This window comes from Aphelocoma coerulescens, chromosome 31, assembly GCF_041296385.1.
Source record: "Aphelocoma coerulescens isolate FSJ_1873_10779 chromosome 31, UR_Acoe_1.0, whole genome shotgun sequence".
Classification (NCBI taxonomy): Eukaryota; Metazoa; Chordata; class Aves; order Passeriformes; family Corvidae; genus Aphelocoma; species Aphelocoma coerulescens.
In genome coordinates, this window is record NC_091044.1 from 2,220,748 (window position 1) to 2,236,132 (window position 15,385).

Genomic DNA, 15,385 nt, shown 5'->3' on the forward strand with positions numbered 1-15,385 from the left:
AATGTGGTTCAGAGAGATTTATTAGCGATTTTAAGTCCAAAACCAGCCCGTCTGCCGCCGGCGCAGTCCCGCGACGTTCCCCGTCCTTCAGCGGACCCTGCGGAGCAGAAAACGGCGGTTAAGCGGCGGCCCCGTGCGTTTCGGAGCTCCCGGGGCGCGCCACGGCCTTGTCCCGGCGTGTGAGGGTGGGACCGGCGGACGCAACCGCCGGCACCGAAGACTTCGCGCCGGTCGCTGCTTTCCCTCCGCACATCACAGGCCCCGGCACGGGGCCGCCAGGGCCCGCCAAGAACGGGAGGATCGTCCCTGGGTTCTCCCCCCCCCCCGCTTTTCAGTCCCGATCCCACCCACAAAGAGCGAAGCAGCACCAACCGCTCCGAGCGCCGAAAGACGGAGCGATGGCGCCTCGCCCCCTTTTTATAGATTCAGTTGTGGGCGGGTCCTCTGCGCTTTCGACCAATCACAGACGGCAGCGCGCGCCCACCAACCAATAAAAGCCCAGTAAAAATAAAAGGGCGCGGGCTAACTGAATTTATAATATGGGCTAGGCTTCCGCGACAGCAGCCAATCAGAAGCCGCCTCACGCGGGCACGGGCCAATGATATTAACAGGAGGGACCCAAGGGGCGGGGTTTAGTGACCGGAAGTGAAGCCAAACCGGAAGTTGTGCCCGGCGCACACGTGGGGGCGCAATGGGGATCGGGGGAAAAATCAACCGGCCCCGAACGGTGACCGGGGGCCCTGGGGGGCCCTGGGGGGGCCGGGAAGGCCCAGGAGGGGCTCGAGGAGGGTCCCGGTGGCAGGGAGAGCCTCGGGGGTGGCGGGAGTCCCGTTCCTCACGGGGGTCCCGGTGACCGGCACCGGGCGGTCTTAGGGTTTGGGGAGGGGGCTCCGGTAATCCCCGGTCCAGGTGTCCCCCCGGTGATCCCCGTTCTTCCCCGCAGGAGCTGCGCAAGAAGCTCTTCAAGCGGCGGCGGGAGCTGGCGCGGGGGCGGCGGCAGAAGCGGCGGTGAGCGCTCCCCTCCCGGTGTCCCCTCGGTGTCGCCGCCGGTGCCGGTGACTGAGGGGGGGTGTCGGGGGGCTCTCCGGTGCAGGTCGGTCTCGTCGGTGCAGGCCCCACTGTGGGGGAAGCGGCGGCGGAAGGAGCTGAAGCGGCTGCGGGGGGCGGCCAAGAGGGGTGAGCACCGGGGAGAGGGGACCGGGAGGGACACCGGGGGTCGTACCTGGCCTTTGACCCCTTCCCGGTGTGTCCCCAGCGCTGGAGGCGGCCGTGACCGAAGCGAAGAGGCCGGAGAAGGAGAAGGAGGCCGGGACGGGGACAGGGGACAGCGGCGGCGACGTGGAGATGGCGGAGGTGGCACCGGGACCGGAGTGACCCCTCCGGTGCCGCCATTTCATCCAGCTGGGGTCACCTGTCCCTCCCCGGTGTCCCCGACATGTCACCAGTGTCCCCAGGCCCTGTCCCCAGTCCCCTACCAGTGTCCCCAGCAATAAACTCGCTCTCCTCTGTTCCCGAGTCTGTCCTGGGGGAGGGGACACGCCCGGCGGACACCTTTAACGGTGACACCACGGGGTGGGGATGGAGGGAGGGGCGGAACCATCGTTCGCGGCCGCAGGGGCGGGGGGGCTTCCGGGGCAGGGCGCTCTTGGCGCATGCGCAGCCGCACGGCCCGGCCGCCGCCGCCATGTCGGCCCTGTGCGACCCCCCGGGCGCCGCCAGCCCCCCCCGGCCCCCCCTCAGGTACCGCCGGGCCCCCCCGCGCCTGGGACCGGCCCTTGGCTCTGGTTCCCCCCCAGGGTTGGGAGAGGCGATCCCCGGGACCCCCGGAGCTGGGCTGGACTCCCCCTCAGAGACCCCCGGGACCCCTCGTAGGGTTCGGAGCGGCCCCGTCAGCGACCCCCGGTTCGCTTAAGTGGCCGCCGGGAATCCCCTCCCGGTGTTCCCCCCGGTTAGAGACACCCCTTCCCCCACCCCGGTGTGGGACCCCCGGGCGCCTCCGCTGCCCCTCAGCCCCCCTGGGACCCTCCGAGACCCCGGCCCGGCCCCTCACACCCTGGGGGGGGAGTCCTGGGTGTCCCCCCACTCCCTTTTCCCCCTTTTTAACCCCCTTTGTCCCCTCCCCAACGTCCAGGAGGTGCCGCTGTCCCCAGGTGTCACCCGGGGGGGCGTTCCCGTCTGCCCCCCACCCCTTTTAACCCCCCTTTTCCCCCTCCCCAGCGCCCAGGAGCTGTCGCAGGAGGTCAAGGCCTTTCTGAGCGGGCTGGACCCGGTGCAGGGCACGCCCCTGTCGCCCCCCGCCCACGCCCGCTGCGCCCTGCGCCTGCTGCGCTGCCTGCCCCCCGCCCGCCACGCCGCCCTGCAGCACCTGCGCGGCCTCTTCGACGACCAGGTGTGCTCCCACCTGCTCCAGCGCGAGGGCAGCGCCCCGTCCCCCGCCCCCAAAGCCTCCCCCGGCGCCGAGGTGGTGCAGGAGGTGCGGCGAGCGCTGGCCGAGCTGGTGGCCGCCAACCCGCGGGCGTGGGCGCCCAACGTGGCCGCCTGGGCCAGCGAGCTGATGGGGCAGCTGAGCAGCAAGTACGCCGGGAGGCCCGGGGTGCCGCCCCCGGCCAGCCTGAACGAGCTGCTGCAGCTCTGGATGTCGTGTCCGGCCACCAGGGCGCTGCTGGACATCTACAGCCAGTGCCTGGCCGCCATGGTGGGCAGCTGTCCGGACGCCTGCGTGGACGCGCTGCTGGACACGTCGGTGCAGCACTCGCCGCACTTTGACTGGGTGGTGGCCCACGTGGGCTCCTCCTTCCCCGGCACCATCATCAGCCGCGTCCTGTCCTGCGGCCTCAAGGATTTCTGCGCCCACGGCGGCGACGCCGCGGGGACGGCCACGGGCGACAAGCGTGTCCCCAAGATCGCGTCCGTGGTGGGCATCCTGGGCCACCTGGCCTCGCGCCACGCGGGCAGCATCAAGCAGGAGCTGCTGCGGATGTTCCACGAGAGCCTGGGCTCCACCCGCGAGCACCACAAAGCCACCGTGCCCTTCCTGCTGCAGCTGGCGCTGATGTCCCCGACGCTGCTGGCCACCGTGTCCCCGGAGCTGGTGGACTCCCTGAAGCCACCGGTGCTGAACCAGCTGCACCAGCACTTCTCGGCCATGCCCAGGGACGAGCTGGACGGCGTGGTGGGCGTAGTGGTGCACCTGCTGTGCCACACCTCGGCCGGGGCGCTGCGGACGCTGCGCTTCCTGCTGGCCACGGCCGCGCCCGCCTCGGTCATCACGGCGCCGGGGCCGGCGCTGCACGAGGGCGTCCGCGAGGCCTGCGAGCGGCTGCTGCAGCTGCTGCTGCTGCACCTGCACAAACTGGTGCACGGCCGGAGCTCTCCCAGCCTGGCCGAGTGTCCGGCACGCCCGGTGCCGTTCCTGGACGCTCTCCGGCCGCACGTGCGGGAGCTGTGCCTGGACACGCTGCGGCTGGAGCGGAAGCGCTGCCTGTGGCAGCACCAGCTGCTGGCCCTGCTGGCCGTCCACTCGGCCCCCCACGGCGCGGCCGAGGCGCTTTTCTTCCTGCTGGCGCTGGCCAGGACGCCCGAGGAGCTGGCGCTGGCGCCGCAGCTGCACGCCGGGCTCTGCGCCGTCCTGCCGGACCCGCTGCCCGCGGCCATCACCGCAGCCGTGGCGCAGATCCACGCCGGCCGCCTGCCCGAGCCGCAGCTGGCGCAGCTCCTGCGCAACCTGGCGCTGCTGCTGCAGCACCGCGAGGGCGACGGGGACGGCGGTGACCCCGCGCTGGGCGCGGCGCTGGCGCGGCACCTCCCGGATCTGGCCCAGCTGCTGCTGCACCCGCGGCCGGAGGTGGCCGAAGCCGCGTGCCGCCTGCTGGCCGCCTGCCCGCTGCCCCGGGCGCTGCCCCCGGCCCACCTCCTGCCGGCCGTGCGGGCGGCCGTGCGCCGCTTCTTCGCAGGGCTGTGGCTCGGCGACGCGGCCGCGCTGGCCCCCGGCGTGCGGCTGCTGGCCCGGCTCAGCGGCGTGTCCCCTGCGGCCGCCAAGGCCGTGCTGGCCCAGCTGGTGGAGGGGGCCCTGCGCGGCCGCAACGCCGAGCTCTTCGGGGGCACCGCGGAGCCGCCCGGCCACGAGGACGCGCCGGTGCCGCCCGCGGTGTCGCTGCTGGACACCAACCAGCGCTTCACGGCCGGCCTCAACACCTCGGGCGGCGTGTGGTCAGTGTTCCACGCCGGGGTCATCGGCCGCGGGCTGAAGCCGGCGGCCGGCACCGGTCAGCGCGCGGCCGAGGAGCTGAGCCGCAACACCCAGACCTTCCTGAGCCTCGTCCTGCGCTGTTGCCGCGGCTCCTGGGCGGCCAGGCCGGGGCTGGGGGTCAGCGCCGAGGCGGCCAAAGCGGTGGCGGCCGCGCTGGTGGAGGCCGTGTGCCCCGAGGCGGCCGGAGCCGAGCTGGCCTGGCCGCCCGAGGAGCTGGCCCGGGCCACCGTGGAGCGGGACCTGCGCATCCTGCGGCGCTTCCGCCAGCACCCGCTGCTCTTCCCGCTGCTCCGCCTCGTGGCCGGTGGTCACCCGGCCCTCTGCTACTGCTCCGTGCTGCTGCGGGGGCTGCTGGCCAGCCTGGTGGCCCACTGGGACGCCTGCAGGGCCAGCAGCACGGTGGCCTCGCCGTGGCACCTGCGGGCGTCGTGCGCGCTGGTGGCGCTGCTGGCCGAGGGGTCCCTGCTGCCCCCCGTGCTGGGCAACATGCACGAGCTCTTCCCGGAGCTGGCGCCCTTCGAGGTGCACCTGCTGCTGCTCAGCGTCTGGGATTACCTGCGGGAGAACAGCCCCCTGCCCCAGAAATTCACCTTCCAGCCCGAGCTGGGCGTGTTCCGCCGGGACTTCGGGCGGGATGGGGACGTGGGGAAGCACCTGGCCGTGCTGCACAGCGTCCTGCACAGGAACATCCACCGGCTGGGGCTGCTGGCGGGGAGGTTCTACCCCTGAGGGGCTCCCCAGAGTGGGGGTTTGGGGTTTGGGGTTGGGGAAGCAGGGGAAGGGGGTCGGGTGTGTGCACGAAAATTCGGATTTGTAATAAAAAAGAGCAGAAAAGAGGAGCAGGTGTGGAGTGTGGGTGGCCTTGGAGGGTCTTGGGGGTGTCCAGGGCCTCCTGGAGTTGCTGGGGATGGTGGTGGGGGCTGTTTGGGGGGGCTTGGGGGATGCTGGGAGGATCTAGATGGGTTGGGACGGGGATTTAGGGGCTTTGGGTGAGGGTTTGGGGGGTCCTGGGGGTGTTTTGGGGGGTCTCAGGAGAGTCTGGAGGTGTCCAGCGGTCGTTGGGGGTGTCTCGGTGGGTTGGGAGGGGGTTTGGGGGACGGCTTGAGGGGTCCCGGGGGTGCTTTCGGGGGTCCCGGGACTCTCTCTGGGTGTTTGGGGGTCCCGGGGAACTCCTGGTCCCCGCCCTGTCAATCACCCGCCTGTCTCCGCCCATCGCTCCCAACTGACCAATCAGCGCCCTCTCTCCGGCCGTAGCCTCGCCCCTTTCCGGAACGGTACGACCGGGTTGTGGGCGGGGCCTTGCGCGTTCGGCGACCAATCAGAGCCGTGCTCTGCGGCGCGAACGCGTCAGTTCCGGCGGAAGCGGAAGCAGCCGCGGAAGCGCCGGTGGCGGCGGGAGGATGTTTTACCACGTGAGCGGCACCGGAGGGTCACGTGTCTCACCGGGGGTCACGTGCCAGACCGGGGCGGGGTCCCGCTGTCCCCTCGGGGGGTCCCGAGGGCGTCCCCGCCCTTGGGGACCCTCCTGGAGGGGTCCCGGGGGTCCCCGGTGTGGGAGCCCGGTGTCCTACCGGCAGTGCGGGGTGGTCCCGGTGCCCTGATGGGGATCCCAGCGTGGGTTGGGGTGGTCCCGGTGGGGTCCCGGTAACTCCCGGTGTCCCCCCCAGATCTCCCTGGAGCACGAGATCCTGCTGCACCCGCGCTACTTCGGGCCCAACCTGCTCAACACCGTCAAACAGAAACTCTTCACCGAGGTGGAGGGGACCTGCACCGGGAAGTGAGCGGGGGGGACCGGGGACCCCCGAAGATCCCCCAAAACAACCCCGGGACCCCCTAAACCCCTCCCTGAGGCACCCCCAACCCATCCCAAAGCCCCGGGACACCTCCAGATCACCCCAAACCCTCCAAAACACCCGCAGGAGCCCCCCAAACCTCCCTGAGACACCTCCAGGACTCCCCAAACCCTCCAAAACACCCCCAGGAGCCCGACAAACCTCCCTGAGACACCTCCAGGACTCCCCAAACCCTCCAAAACACCCCCAGGAGCCCCCCAAACCTCCCTGAGACACCTCCAGGACTCCCCAAACCTCCCCTAAACCCCCCAAACCCTCCCCAGACCCCCTCTCTGACCTCCCTGTGTGTCCCCCCAGGTACGGCTTCGTCATCGCCGTCACCACCATCGACAACATCGGCGCCGGGGTGATCCAGCCCGGCCGGGGCTTCGTGCTCTACCCCGTGCGCTACAAGGCCATTGTCTTCCGGCCCTTCAAGGGCGAGGTGGTGGACGCCGTGGTCACCCAGGTCAACAAGGTGACCAGTTTCGGGGGTCCTGAGGTCACCTGGGTGCTCAGAGGGGCAGTTTGGGAGGTCCCGTGGGGTCCTGAGGGGGTCTCGGGGTCGCCCAGCTCCCCAAAGTGAGAATTTAGGGGGTCTTGGAGGGGTTCTGGGGTCTCCCAGGTCATCAAGGTGACACTTCTGGGGGTCCCACGGGGTCCTGAGGGGATCCCGAGGTCCCGAAGTGACACCTTGGGGGGTCCCAAGGGTCTGCAGGGCCCTGACCCCCCCGTTTTGTCCTTTTGTGTCCCCCCAGGTCGGGCTGTTCACGGAGATCGGGCCCATGTCCTGCTTCATCTCGCGCCACGTGAGGGGGGACACCCCAAAAGCATCACCGGAGGGGAGGGGAACCCCTAAAAGGGACATTTGGGGGGGTGGGGACATCCCAAAAAGTGTCACCGGCGGGGTGGGGACACCCCACAAAGGGTCACTGGGGGGGTGAGGACACCAAAATCCCCCCTGGGGCTCTCCCTGACCCCCCAAATTCCCCCCATTTCCCCCCCTTTCCTGAAAATTTCCCTTGGGGACCCCCAATCTCCCCCCAAATCCCCCTTGGGGACCCTCAAAATCACTTGGGACCCCTTTTTCCCCCCAAAATTTCTTTGGGGACCTCCCTGACCCCCTCTGTCCCCCCCAGTCCATCCCCTCCGAGATGGAATTCGACCCCAACTCCAACCCCCCCTGCTACAAAACTGTGGATGAGGTGAGTCCGGGGGAGTTCTGGGGGGGGTCCCCAAATGTCCCCAAGGCCCCCTCCCCCCCCGGGGGGGTCCCCAGGGCCCCCCCTGAGCCGTTGCCTCCCCCCCAGGACATCGTGATCCAGCAGGACGACGAAATCCGGCTCAAGATCGTGGGGACCCGAGTGGACAAGAACGACATCGTCAGTGGGGGAGGGGGGGAGCTCCCGAAATTTGGGGGGAATTCCTGAAATTTGGGGGGTTCTGTGTCCATTTTGGGAGGGGGAATTCCCGAATTTGGGGCAATTGCTAAACTTGGGAGGGCAATCCTCAAATCCAGTGAGGAAATCCTGAATTTGGGGGGAAAATCCCAAAATTCGGGGGGTCCTGTGTCCATCCTGGGGGGGAAATCCCAAAATTTGGGAGGGAAATCCCCGATTTTTAGGGGGAATCCCCAATTTTGGGGGGGGTCCCCAGTTCTGGTGGGGGTCCAGGTGAGCCCCTCCCTGTGCTGACCTTCCCCCTTCCCTCCTCCCCAGTTCGCCATCGGCTCCTTGATGGACGATTACCTGGGTGAGTTTTTGGGGGGTTTTGGGGTGGGGGGGACCCTAAAATTTGGGAGGGGGGCGGTGATTTGGGGGTCCTGCCCCTCTCATCCCTTCTCCTTCTCCCCCCAGGCCTCGTCAGCTGAGCACAAGGAGCAGCCGGGACCCCTCCCCAATTGTGCCCCCCCCAGTTTCGTGTTGCCGCTCCCCAAATTTTATTTTCCCCCTCCCCAATTTCAGGGGTGTGGGTGGTGGGGCCACCGCCAGAGCTGGGGGGGGCTCTGCCTTTCTCCGCCATATTCCCAATAAAAGCCTTTTTCTCCCACTTTCCACTTTTTCCTCTTAATTTGGGGGGGGGTCCTGGAATTGAGGGGGGTCCTTATGTTAATGGGCGCCCCACCCTTTTATTGCCGCTTTAAGGTGGCATCGCCCTTTTAAATCCCCTCTCCCCGGTTTCCACGGCAACCCCCCCTTGTCGGTGCTTTGCGGTGTCGCGCGCCACTGTCGCGCTCTCCCCCCCACCTCCGCGCTTTGCGGCCGCCGCGCCGGCCTTCTCTCCGCGCTCTCCAAGATGGCGGTGTCCGGGGTGAGTGCGGCCGCCGCCGCCATCCGCCGCCATCCGCTGCTCCCCGCCGCCCCGGCGCCTCCCCGCCGCCACCGGGGGACCTGCGCGGCTCGGAGGATGCGGCCCGGGCGGGTTTGGAGCCGCGGGGATGCTCCGGGGGGCGCGGATGACGGCGAGAAGGGAGGGGGGGGGCCCTGAGGGGAGCCGGGGTTGGAGCGCGGGGTGGGCCCGGAGGTGGGGGGGGCTTGGGGGTGTCCCCTCGTCTCGTGTGGGGTTGTGCCACACCCTTGGGGACACTCGGGGACAGCTGTGACCCCCCAATGTTCCGCCAGACCCCCAAAACTGGGGGGTTTCAAGGCTCTCATCACTGCAGGACCCAGATTTGAGTCGCCCTGATTGAGACCCTTGGTCAGCCCCTGTCACGCCCGTTTTCCTCGCACCCTTGGGGACATTTTGGGGACCCCCTGTCCCAAATTTCCCCCAGATCCTGCCCACCCGCCCCAAAGACTGGGGGGTTTTCAAGGCCCCGGTGCCTGCCCAGCGCTGCAGGACCCAGCTTTGAGTCCCCTTTCCGGGGCGCCCTGTGCCACCCCGGTGTCCCCCAGCTTTGGGGACACTTGGGGACAGCCGTGACCCCGTTTCCCGCAGACCCTGTACACGTACCCCGAGAACTGGCGGGCGTTCAAGGCCCTCATCGCTGCCCAGTACTCGGGCGCTCGGCTCCGGGTGCTCTCGGGGCCGCCCCATTTCCACTTCGGCCACACCAACCGGACCCCACAGTTCCTGCAGAAGTTCCCCGTGGGCAAGGTGGGGCCTGAACCCCAAAAATTTGGGGTTTGGGAGTTTTGGGTTCCAGCCCTGCACGCCAAAAATTGGGCAGTTTCAGGTGGGGTTTAGGGGGATTTGGGGTTTTGGGGGGAATTTAGGGAATTGAAGGTTTGAGGTTTTGGGGTTGGGCTTTTTGGGGAATTTGGGGTTTTGGCGGTGACTTGGGTTGGTTTTGGGTTTTGGAGTTTTGGGGGAACTTGGGGTTGAGTTTTGGGGGGGGATTTGGGGTGGGGTTTTGGGGGATTTGGGGTGGGGGTGTTGGTGTTTTGGGGGGATTGGAGGAGGGTTGGTGTTTTTGGGGAAATGGGGGTTTTGGGGGGATTTGGGGTGGTGGGAATTTGGGGTTTTCACCCCAAATCCCCCCCGCTCCCAGGTTCCGGCGTTCGAGGGGGACGACGGCTTCTGCGTCTTCGAGAGCAACGCCATCGCCTACTACGGTCAGGGGGGGTCACTGGCTTCACTGACCCCTTACTGAGCTTTGTGCCACGCGGTTAATTAGCCCTCGTGGCTGATGAGTTGCCCCTTTGCCCGCAGTGAGCACGGAGGAGCTGCGGGGCAGCACCCCCGAGGCGGCGGCCGCGGTGCTGCAGTGGGTGAACTTCGCCGACAGCGACGTCGTGCCCCCGGCCAGCACCTGGGTGTTCCCCACGCTGGGCATCCTGCACTACAACAAACAGGTCTGGGGGGACTCGAGTTGGGGTTTAGGGTTTTGGGGAGGGGTTCTGGGATTTTTTTGGAATTTTTTTTGAGTTTTTTGATGGTTTTTTTCGGGGGGGGAACGACTTGGGGGGTCCTGGGGTCTGATTTGGGTGGGGTTTGGGGCTTTTTTTGGCTGGTCCCGGGGGAGATTTCAGGGGTTTTGGGTTTTTTTAGGGGGTTAGGGGTGGTTTTGGGGTCCCCTCCCTGATTTTGGAGCCCCATCCCCAATTTTTGGTGCCCCCCAGGCGACCGAGGTGGCGAAGGAGGAGGTCAGGAGGGTCCTGGGGGTCCTGGACGGGCACCTGAAGACCAGAACCTTCCTGGTGGGGGAGAGGGTCAGCCTGGCCGACATCAGCCTGGTGTGCGCCCTGCTCTGGCTCTACAAGCAGGTATGGGGTCACTTGTGGGGTTTTGGGGTCGTTTTGGGGGGACTTGGGGTCATTTAGGGGGTCCGGGGGGTGTCACTGTCCCTTTCCAGGTGCTGGATCCAGCGTTCCAGTGTGGTTTTTAGGCTCCCAGGGGTATTTGGAGTGTCCCAGGTGCGCTTTGGGGTGTCCCAGAGGGATTTAGGGTTGTCACTGTCCCTTTCCAGGTCCTTGACCCCGCGTTCCGGGGTCCCTTCGGGAACGTGAACCGCTGGTTCCTGACCTGCCTGAACCAGCCCCAGTTCAAGGCTGTCCTGGGAGAGGTCCAGCTGTGCCAGAGGATGGCCCAGTTCGACGGTGAGGGGACACCAGGGGGGACAGGGACACCTGGGGACCTTCCTGGGATCTTGTATCTGCTCCAGGGATAATTTAAAAGGGAAAAAAGAGGAGGTTTTGAGTTTTTTGAGAAGAAAAAAAAATAGTTTTAGGGTTTTTGTGGGGAATTTAAAGGGTTTTTCTAGGGATTTGAAAGGGTGGAAAAAGGGAAATTTCAGGGTCATTTTAAAGGAAAAAAACGGGATTTAAGAGACTTTTTTTGGGTTTAAAAAACGGCAGAAAAAGCAAATTTTAGGGGAATTTTAATGGGTTTTTTGGATGAAGAAAACCCCAAATTAAGCTGATTCTTGGGGTGGGACAGCCAAGAAATTTGCGGAGAGCCAGGCCCGGAAGGAGAAGGAGACCCCCAAGAAGGAGAAGGAGCCCCCCAAGAAGGAGAAGCCCCCCAAGAAGGAGGAGAAGCGGCCGGAGCCGGACGAGGACCTGGACGAGTGCGAGCAGGTCCTGGCAGCCGAGCCCAAGGCCAAGGACCCCTTCGCCCACCTGCCCAAGAGGTGGGGGGCACCTGGGGGGGTTTGGGGTCATTCTGGGGGGGTTTGGGGTCATTCTGGGGGTGCTGAGTGACCCCGGCTGTCCCCTCTGTCCCCAGTCCCTTCGTCCTGGACGAGTTCAAGCGCAAATACTCCAACGAGGACACGCTGGGGGTGGCCCTGCCCCACTTCTGGGAGCACTTTGACCGCGAGGGGTGGTCGCTGTGGTACTGCCAGTACCGCTACCCCGAGGAGCTCAGCCAGACCTTCATGAGCTGCAACCTCATCACCGGTGAGCCTTCGGCCTCATCCTCACCATCATCATCTCCATCCCTGTCCTTGTCCCCACCCTCGTGTCCCTCCTGTCGCCCCGTCCTCGCCCTTCCCCGAGGAGCTCAGCCCGATCTTCGTGAGCTTCATTGTCCTCTTCATCTTCCTCCTCTTCCTCCCTGCCCTTCTCTCCCCTTTCTTTCCTTTCTTTCTTTCTTTCTTTCCCTTTCTGCTCGTTCTCTCTTTTTCCCTTCTTTTTTTTCTCTCTTTTTTTTCCCTTTTTTCCCTCTTTTTTCCCTCTCCTTCTCCCTTCATTGTCTGTCCCTTTTCTCCCGATTTTCCATCCCTTTTTACTATTTCCCCGTGCTCCAGGGATGCTCCAGCGCCTGTGCAAGTCCCTTTTCTCGGTTTTCCATCCATTTTTGCTGGTTTTTTTCCCATTTCCCAGGGATGTTCCAGCGCCTGGACAAGCTCCGGAAGAACGCCTTCGCCTCTGTGGTGCTGTTTGGGAGCGACCACGACAGCAGCATCTCGGGGGTGTGGGTGCTGCGGGGGCAGGAGCTGGCCTTCACGGTGAGAGTTCCCCAAAAAACCCCAAAATGTTCCCTAAAACGTTCCTTGAAATCCAGGGAATGGTGTTTACGGAGAGAAAATCCTGAAAAACCCTGCTAAAATGTCCCCAAAATCAGGGGTCTGGGGGCTGCGGGGGGAGGAGCTGGCCTTCTCAGGGAGAATTCCCAAAAAATCCCAAAATATCCCCAAAAATCTGGGGCCACGGTGAGAAATTGCCAAAATCCCCCCCAAAAATATCCCAAAAGTCCCCAGTTTTTTGGAATCCTGTATTTTTTTGGTAGTTTTCCCTGGTTTTTCTGTGTTTCCCAGCTGTGCCAGGTGGATTACGACTCCTACACCCCAAAAATGTCCCCAAAAGCCTCAAAAATCCTTGGGAATCCTGTATCTGCTTGGGGTTTTTTTCCCAGAAATCCCAATTTTTCTTTTGCTAGTTCCCATTTTTGCCTGGTTTTTCCCCATTTCCCAGCTGTGCCCGGACTGGCAGGTGGATTACGAGTCCTACACGTGGCGCAAGCTGGACCCTGACAGCGCTGAGTGCCGGACACTGGTGACGGAATATTTCCTGTGGGAAGGGGAATTCCGGCACGTGGGGAAGCCCTTCAACCAGGGCAAGATCTTCAAGTGACCCCCCCGGAGTTCTGGGGTGAAATCCTGGGATTTCGGGGCCCTTCCCGACCTCGGGGGGTTCCGGTTCTCCAGCCCCGATCCAATAAAAAAGCTTCGAACAGGGCGAGAGTTTGGAGTGGTTTGGGGTTTTTGGGATGGGTTTTGGGGGGAATTTGGGATATTCTGAGGGGCTGGGGGGTTTGGGGACATTCCAGGCAGATTTGGGGATGTTCAGGGGGGTTTTGCGGATATTCCAGATGGGTTTGGAGAGGTTTGGGGCTATTCTGGAGCGGTTTTGGGAGGCTTCCCCAATTTTTCCCCAGTTTCCTCCTTTCCACAGCCGCGCCCTCCTGAGTCACCCCCGGGTGGGGACAGCACCACCCCCCCCCGCAACATTTCCCCCAGTGTCCCCCCCGGGGCTGTCCCCAGTGTCCCCCCTCGTGTCTCTCCCCCCTTTGTCCCCCTTGCTCCCCCCTCGGGCAGTGTCGCTGTGTCCCCCCCGTGTCCCCCCCGGGGCCCCTCGGCCGCCCCCGTCCCGGTGCCAAATTCCGCGGTGTTGGCGGCGCGCGGGGCTGGGGGGGGACAAGGGGGGACACGGAGGGGACAGGGAGGGGACAGGGGGGGACACCTGGCACTGCCCCGGCAGGGGACACGGGGCAGCCCCAGCACCACCGAGGAGACGGGGGGACATCGGGAGTTGGGGACACGCGGACATCGTGATGGACACGGGGACAGCGCGCCGTGGGGACACCGCGACACGGGGACACCGCGACACGGGGACACCTGGCACGGGGACACCTGGCACGGGCGTGGCACCGCCCGGGGATTCCGCGGCGCTGCCAGGCGGGGCCGCCCTGAGCCGGGCCACGCCCCGGTGTCACCAGGTGTCACGGCGGTGCCACAGCCAGGCCGAGCTGGGCCACGCCCGGCTGTCACCAGGTGCCCCTGGGCAGTGCCACCGTGAGCTGCCACCACCCCGCGGCCACCAGCCGCTGCTTCCCCGCCCGTCCCTGTCCCCTCCCTGTCCCTGTCCCGCGGCTCTCCAGGACCCCCCGCCCCCGGGAATTCGGGAATTCTGGGGGTGCCCCCCCCCGCTGCCCCCCCCACACCCCCCTGTGACCCCCCCGTTGTCGCCCACGTGTCCCCTGGCACGGCCCCCCCGCCCCGCCGGTGGCCCCGGGCCAGCGCGGAATCCCAAACATCCCAAATCCCAAACAGCGCCGATCCCAAACATCCCCCCGCGCGGGGGGGCCGCTCCCTGCCTCCCCTCCCCCTCCCGCTGCTCTGGAGGGGGCCCAAAGTGTCCCAAACCCCCCCCAAGGCGCTGCCACCCCCTCCGTGTCCCTTCCAGCGGTGCCACCACATCTGGAGGTGACAGCTGGAGCGTATTCCCCCCCCCGATCCGTCCTTTTGGGGGGGGTCACCGCCGCCCCGCCCCCACCCTCGAGATCGCGGGCACCCCTCGGGCTGAGTGGGGGTCCCTGGGTGTCCCCTGGGGGTCCCCTGGGTGTCCCCCGCCCCCGCCGTGGCGCGGGGCCCGGGGAGGGGCGGGGGGGATGAGGCAGCGCTCGGGAATGCGCCGGGATTTGGCACCGGAGGCGCCGGGACCGCCCGGGAGCGGCCCCAAAACCGCCCGGAACGGCCCCAAAACTGCCCCAAAACCAGCCCCGGGAACGGCCCCAGATTGGCTCCACAACAGCCCCGGAACCGGCCCAGGATCGGCCCCAAAACCGCCCGGGAACGGGCCCGGGAATGGCCCCGATTCCAACGGGAACAGCCCCAAAACGGCCCCAAAACGGCTCCGGTTCCACTCGGGAACCGGCCCCGGAACCGCCCCGATCTCACCGGGAACGGCCCCAAAACGCCCCCGGAACGGCCCCAAAACTGCCCCAAAAAGGACCCGGGAATGGCCCCGATCTTACCGGGACCGGCCCCAAAACCGCCCGGGATCGGCCCCAAAAAGGACCCGGGACCGACCCCCGGAGGGGCTGGAATGGGATAAAAATAACCGGGAACGGGAACGGGAACGGGGCTGGGGAGGACACGGGGAGGGTCCCACAGGTGGGGAAAGGGGGAACTGGGGAAAATTGGGGAATTTGGGGGTTCACGTGTGGGAGAAGCTCCGGATTTTGTGGAGATTGTGGCTCCCAGTATGGACTGGGCCAAACTGGGAGCAGCTCTGGGAGGTCTGGGGGTGCTGCGGAGGGGGGGATCCATGAGGGCCTGAGAGGCCCGACCCCCCCCCCCAAATGTCCCCGGTGCCCCCCCAGTGTCCCCAGTGCACCACTTGGGAACTGGGGATACTGGGAGGGCACTGGGGGGGACTGGGGGGCTTTTTGGGGGTTCTGGGGTTTTTGGGGGGGGTTGTAGATCCCCCTCCATGGGGGGTCCAGGGGTTGTTTGGGGGGTCTGGGATTTTGGGGGGGTCTGGGGTCACTTTTGGGGTTTTTGGGGGGGTTTTGGGGGGTCCTCAAAGGGGTCTGGGAGGGGTCTCCCCCCAGGGATTTGGGATTTACCTCGAGGGGGGGTTGGGGTTCACCCCGGGGGGGCGGGGCCTATTGGGAGGGGTTGGGGTTACCTGGGGGGGCGGGACTTGGGACTCACCTGGGGGGGCAGGTGGGGGGAGGGGCTTCTCTGGATCTAGGGGGGTTCGGGGGGGGGAGGGGGGATCCCGTTCCGGGAGTGTCCAGTGGAGCCCGGACCGGAACCGGGATTGGAACCGGGACTGGGATTGGGCCAAGGAACGGGACTGAACCGGGACCGGGACTGGGATGGGGATGGGCTCGGGAGCGGGACTGGGACCGGAAT

General features: G+C 66.2%; 4 protein-coding genes and 1 non-coding gene across 6 annotated transcripts; 4 read left to right on the forward strand and 1 right to left on the reverse strand.

Annotated features, from left to right (window-relative positions):
* Window positions 1-165: 165 nt before the first annotated feature.
* Window positions 166-299, reverse strand: LOC138100436 (small nucleolar RNA SNORA57). The gene has a single exon (XR_011146817.1). It is a non-coding gene; the product is annotated as a small nucleolar RNA SNORA57 (small nucleolar RNA).
* A 324-nt stretch (window positions 300-623) lies between these two features.
* Window positions 624-1,509, forward strand: C31H11orf98 (chromosome 31 C11orf98 homolog). The gene is made up of 4 exons (XM_068998238.1): window positions 624-727; window positions 944-1,008; window positions 1,094-1,176; window positions 1,256-1,509. The coding sequence occupies exons 1-4, from the start codon at window positions 692-694 to the stop codon at window positions 1,372-1,374; spliced, it is 303 nt and encodes a 100-aa protein (XP_068854339.1). The 5' UTR covers window positions 624-691; the 3' UTR covers window positions 1,375-1,509.
* Window positions 1,510-1,684: 175 nt separating this feature from the next.
* On the forward strand, window positions 1,685-4,991 carry INTS5 (integrator complex subunit 5). Its single transcript, XM_068998237.1, has 2 exons — window positions 1,685-1,740; window positions 2,218-4,991. Exons 1-2 carry the CDS (start codon window positions 1,685-1,687, stop codon window positions 4,976-4,978), a joined length of 2,817 nt encoding a protein of 938 aa, XP_068854338.1. The 3' UTR covers window positions 4,979-4,991.
* A 593-nt stretch (window positions 4,992-5,584) lies between these two features.
* POLR2G (RNA polymerase II subunit G) lies at window positions 5,585-8,130 on the forward strand. 2 transcript variants are annotated; one of them, XM_068998176.1, is made up of 8 exons: window positions 5,585-5,661; window positions 5,917-6,026; window positions 6,400-6,559; window positions 6,840-6,890; window positions 7,221-7,286; window positions 7,392-7,463; window positions 7,800-7,833; window positions 7,938-8,130. In XM_068998176.1, exons 1-8 carry the CDS (start codon window positions 5,650-5,652, stop codon window positions 7,949-7,951), a joined length of 519 nt encoding a protein of 172 aa, XP_068854277.1. In that variant the 5' UTR covers window positions 5,585-5,649; the 3' UTR covers window positions 7,952-8,130. The 2 variants fall into 2 exon arrangements, with proteins under 2 accessions (XP_068854277.1, XP_068854278.1); XM_068998177.1 differs by lacking the exon at window positions 6,840-6,890.
* A 196-nt stretch (window positions 8,131-8,326) lies between these two features.
* On the forward strand, window positions 8,327-12,701 carry EEF1G (eukaryotic translation elongation factor 1 gamma). The gene is made up of 10 exons (XM_068998231.1): window positions 8,327-8,391; window positions 9,019-9,177; window positions 9,572-9,635; window positions 9,733-9,875; window positions 10,143-10,286; window positions 10,490-10,619; window positions 10,960-11,152; window positions 11,248-11,420; window positions 11,847-11,971; window positions 12,438-12,701. The coding sequence occupies exons 1-10, from the start codon at window positions 8,377-8,379 to the stop codon at window positions 12,594-12,596; spliced, it is 1,305 nt and encodes a 434-aa protein (XP_068854332.1). The 5' UTR covers window positions 8,327-8,376; the 3' UTR covers window positions 12,597-12,701.
* Window positions 12,702-15,385: the final 2,684 nt, after the last annotated feature.

Bases quoted from the DNA above. Each gene is read 5' to 3' on its own strand.
- C31H11orf98 (XM_068998238.1), top strand. From the start codon at position 692: ATGGGGATCGGGGGAAAAATCAACCGGCCCCGAACG. The intron at 728-943 runs GTGACCGGGGGC...TCTTCCCCGCAG, and splicing joins AAATCAACCGGCCCCGAACG to GAGCTGCGCAAGAAGCTCTT. The intron at 1,009-1,093 runs GTGAGCGCTCCC...TCTCCGGTGCAG, and splicing joins GGGCGGCGGCAGAAGCGGCG to GTCGGTCTCGTCGGTGCAGG.
- INTS5 (XM_068998237.1), top strand. From the start codon at position 1,685: ATGTCGGCCCTGTGCGACCCCCCGGGCGCCGCCAGCCCCCCCCGGCCC. The intron at 1,741-2,217 runs GTACCGCCGGGC...CCCCCTCCCCAG, and splicing joins CCCCCCCGGCCCCCCCTCAG to CGCCCAGGAGCTGTCGCAGG.
- POLR2G (XM_068998176.1), top strand. The intron at 6,027-6,399 runs GTGAGCGGGGGG...GTGTCCCCCCAG, and splicing joins GAGGGGACCTGCACCGGGAA to GTACGGCTTCGTCATCGCCG. The intron at 6,891-7,220 runs GTGAGGGGGGAC...TGTCCCCCCCAG, and splicing joins CCTGCTTCATCTCGCGCCAC to TCCATCCCCTCCGAGATGGA.
- EEF1G (XM_068998231.1), top strand. The intron at 11,421-11,846 runs GTGAGCCTTCGG...CCCATTTCCCAG, and splicing joins GAGCTGCAACCTCATCACCG to GGATGTTCCAGCGCCTGGAC. The intron at 11,972-12,437 runs GTGAGAGTTCCC...CCCATTTCCCAG, and splicing joins GGCAGGAGCTGGCCTTCACG to CTGTGCCCGGACTGGCAGGT.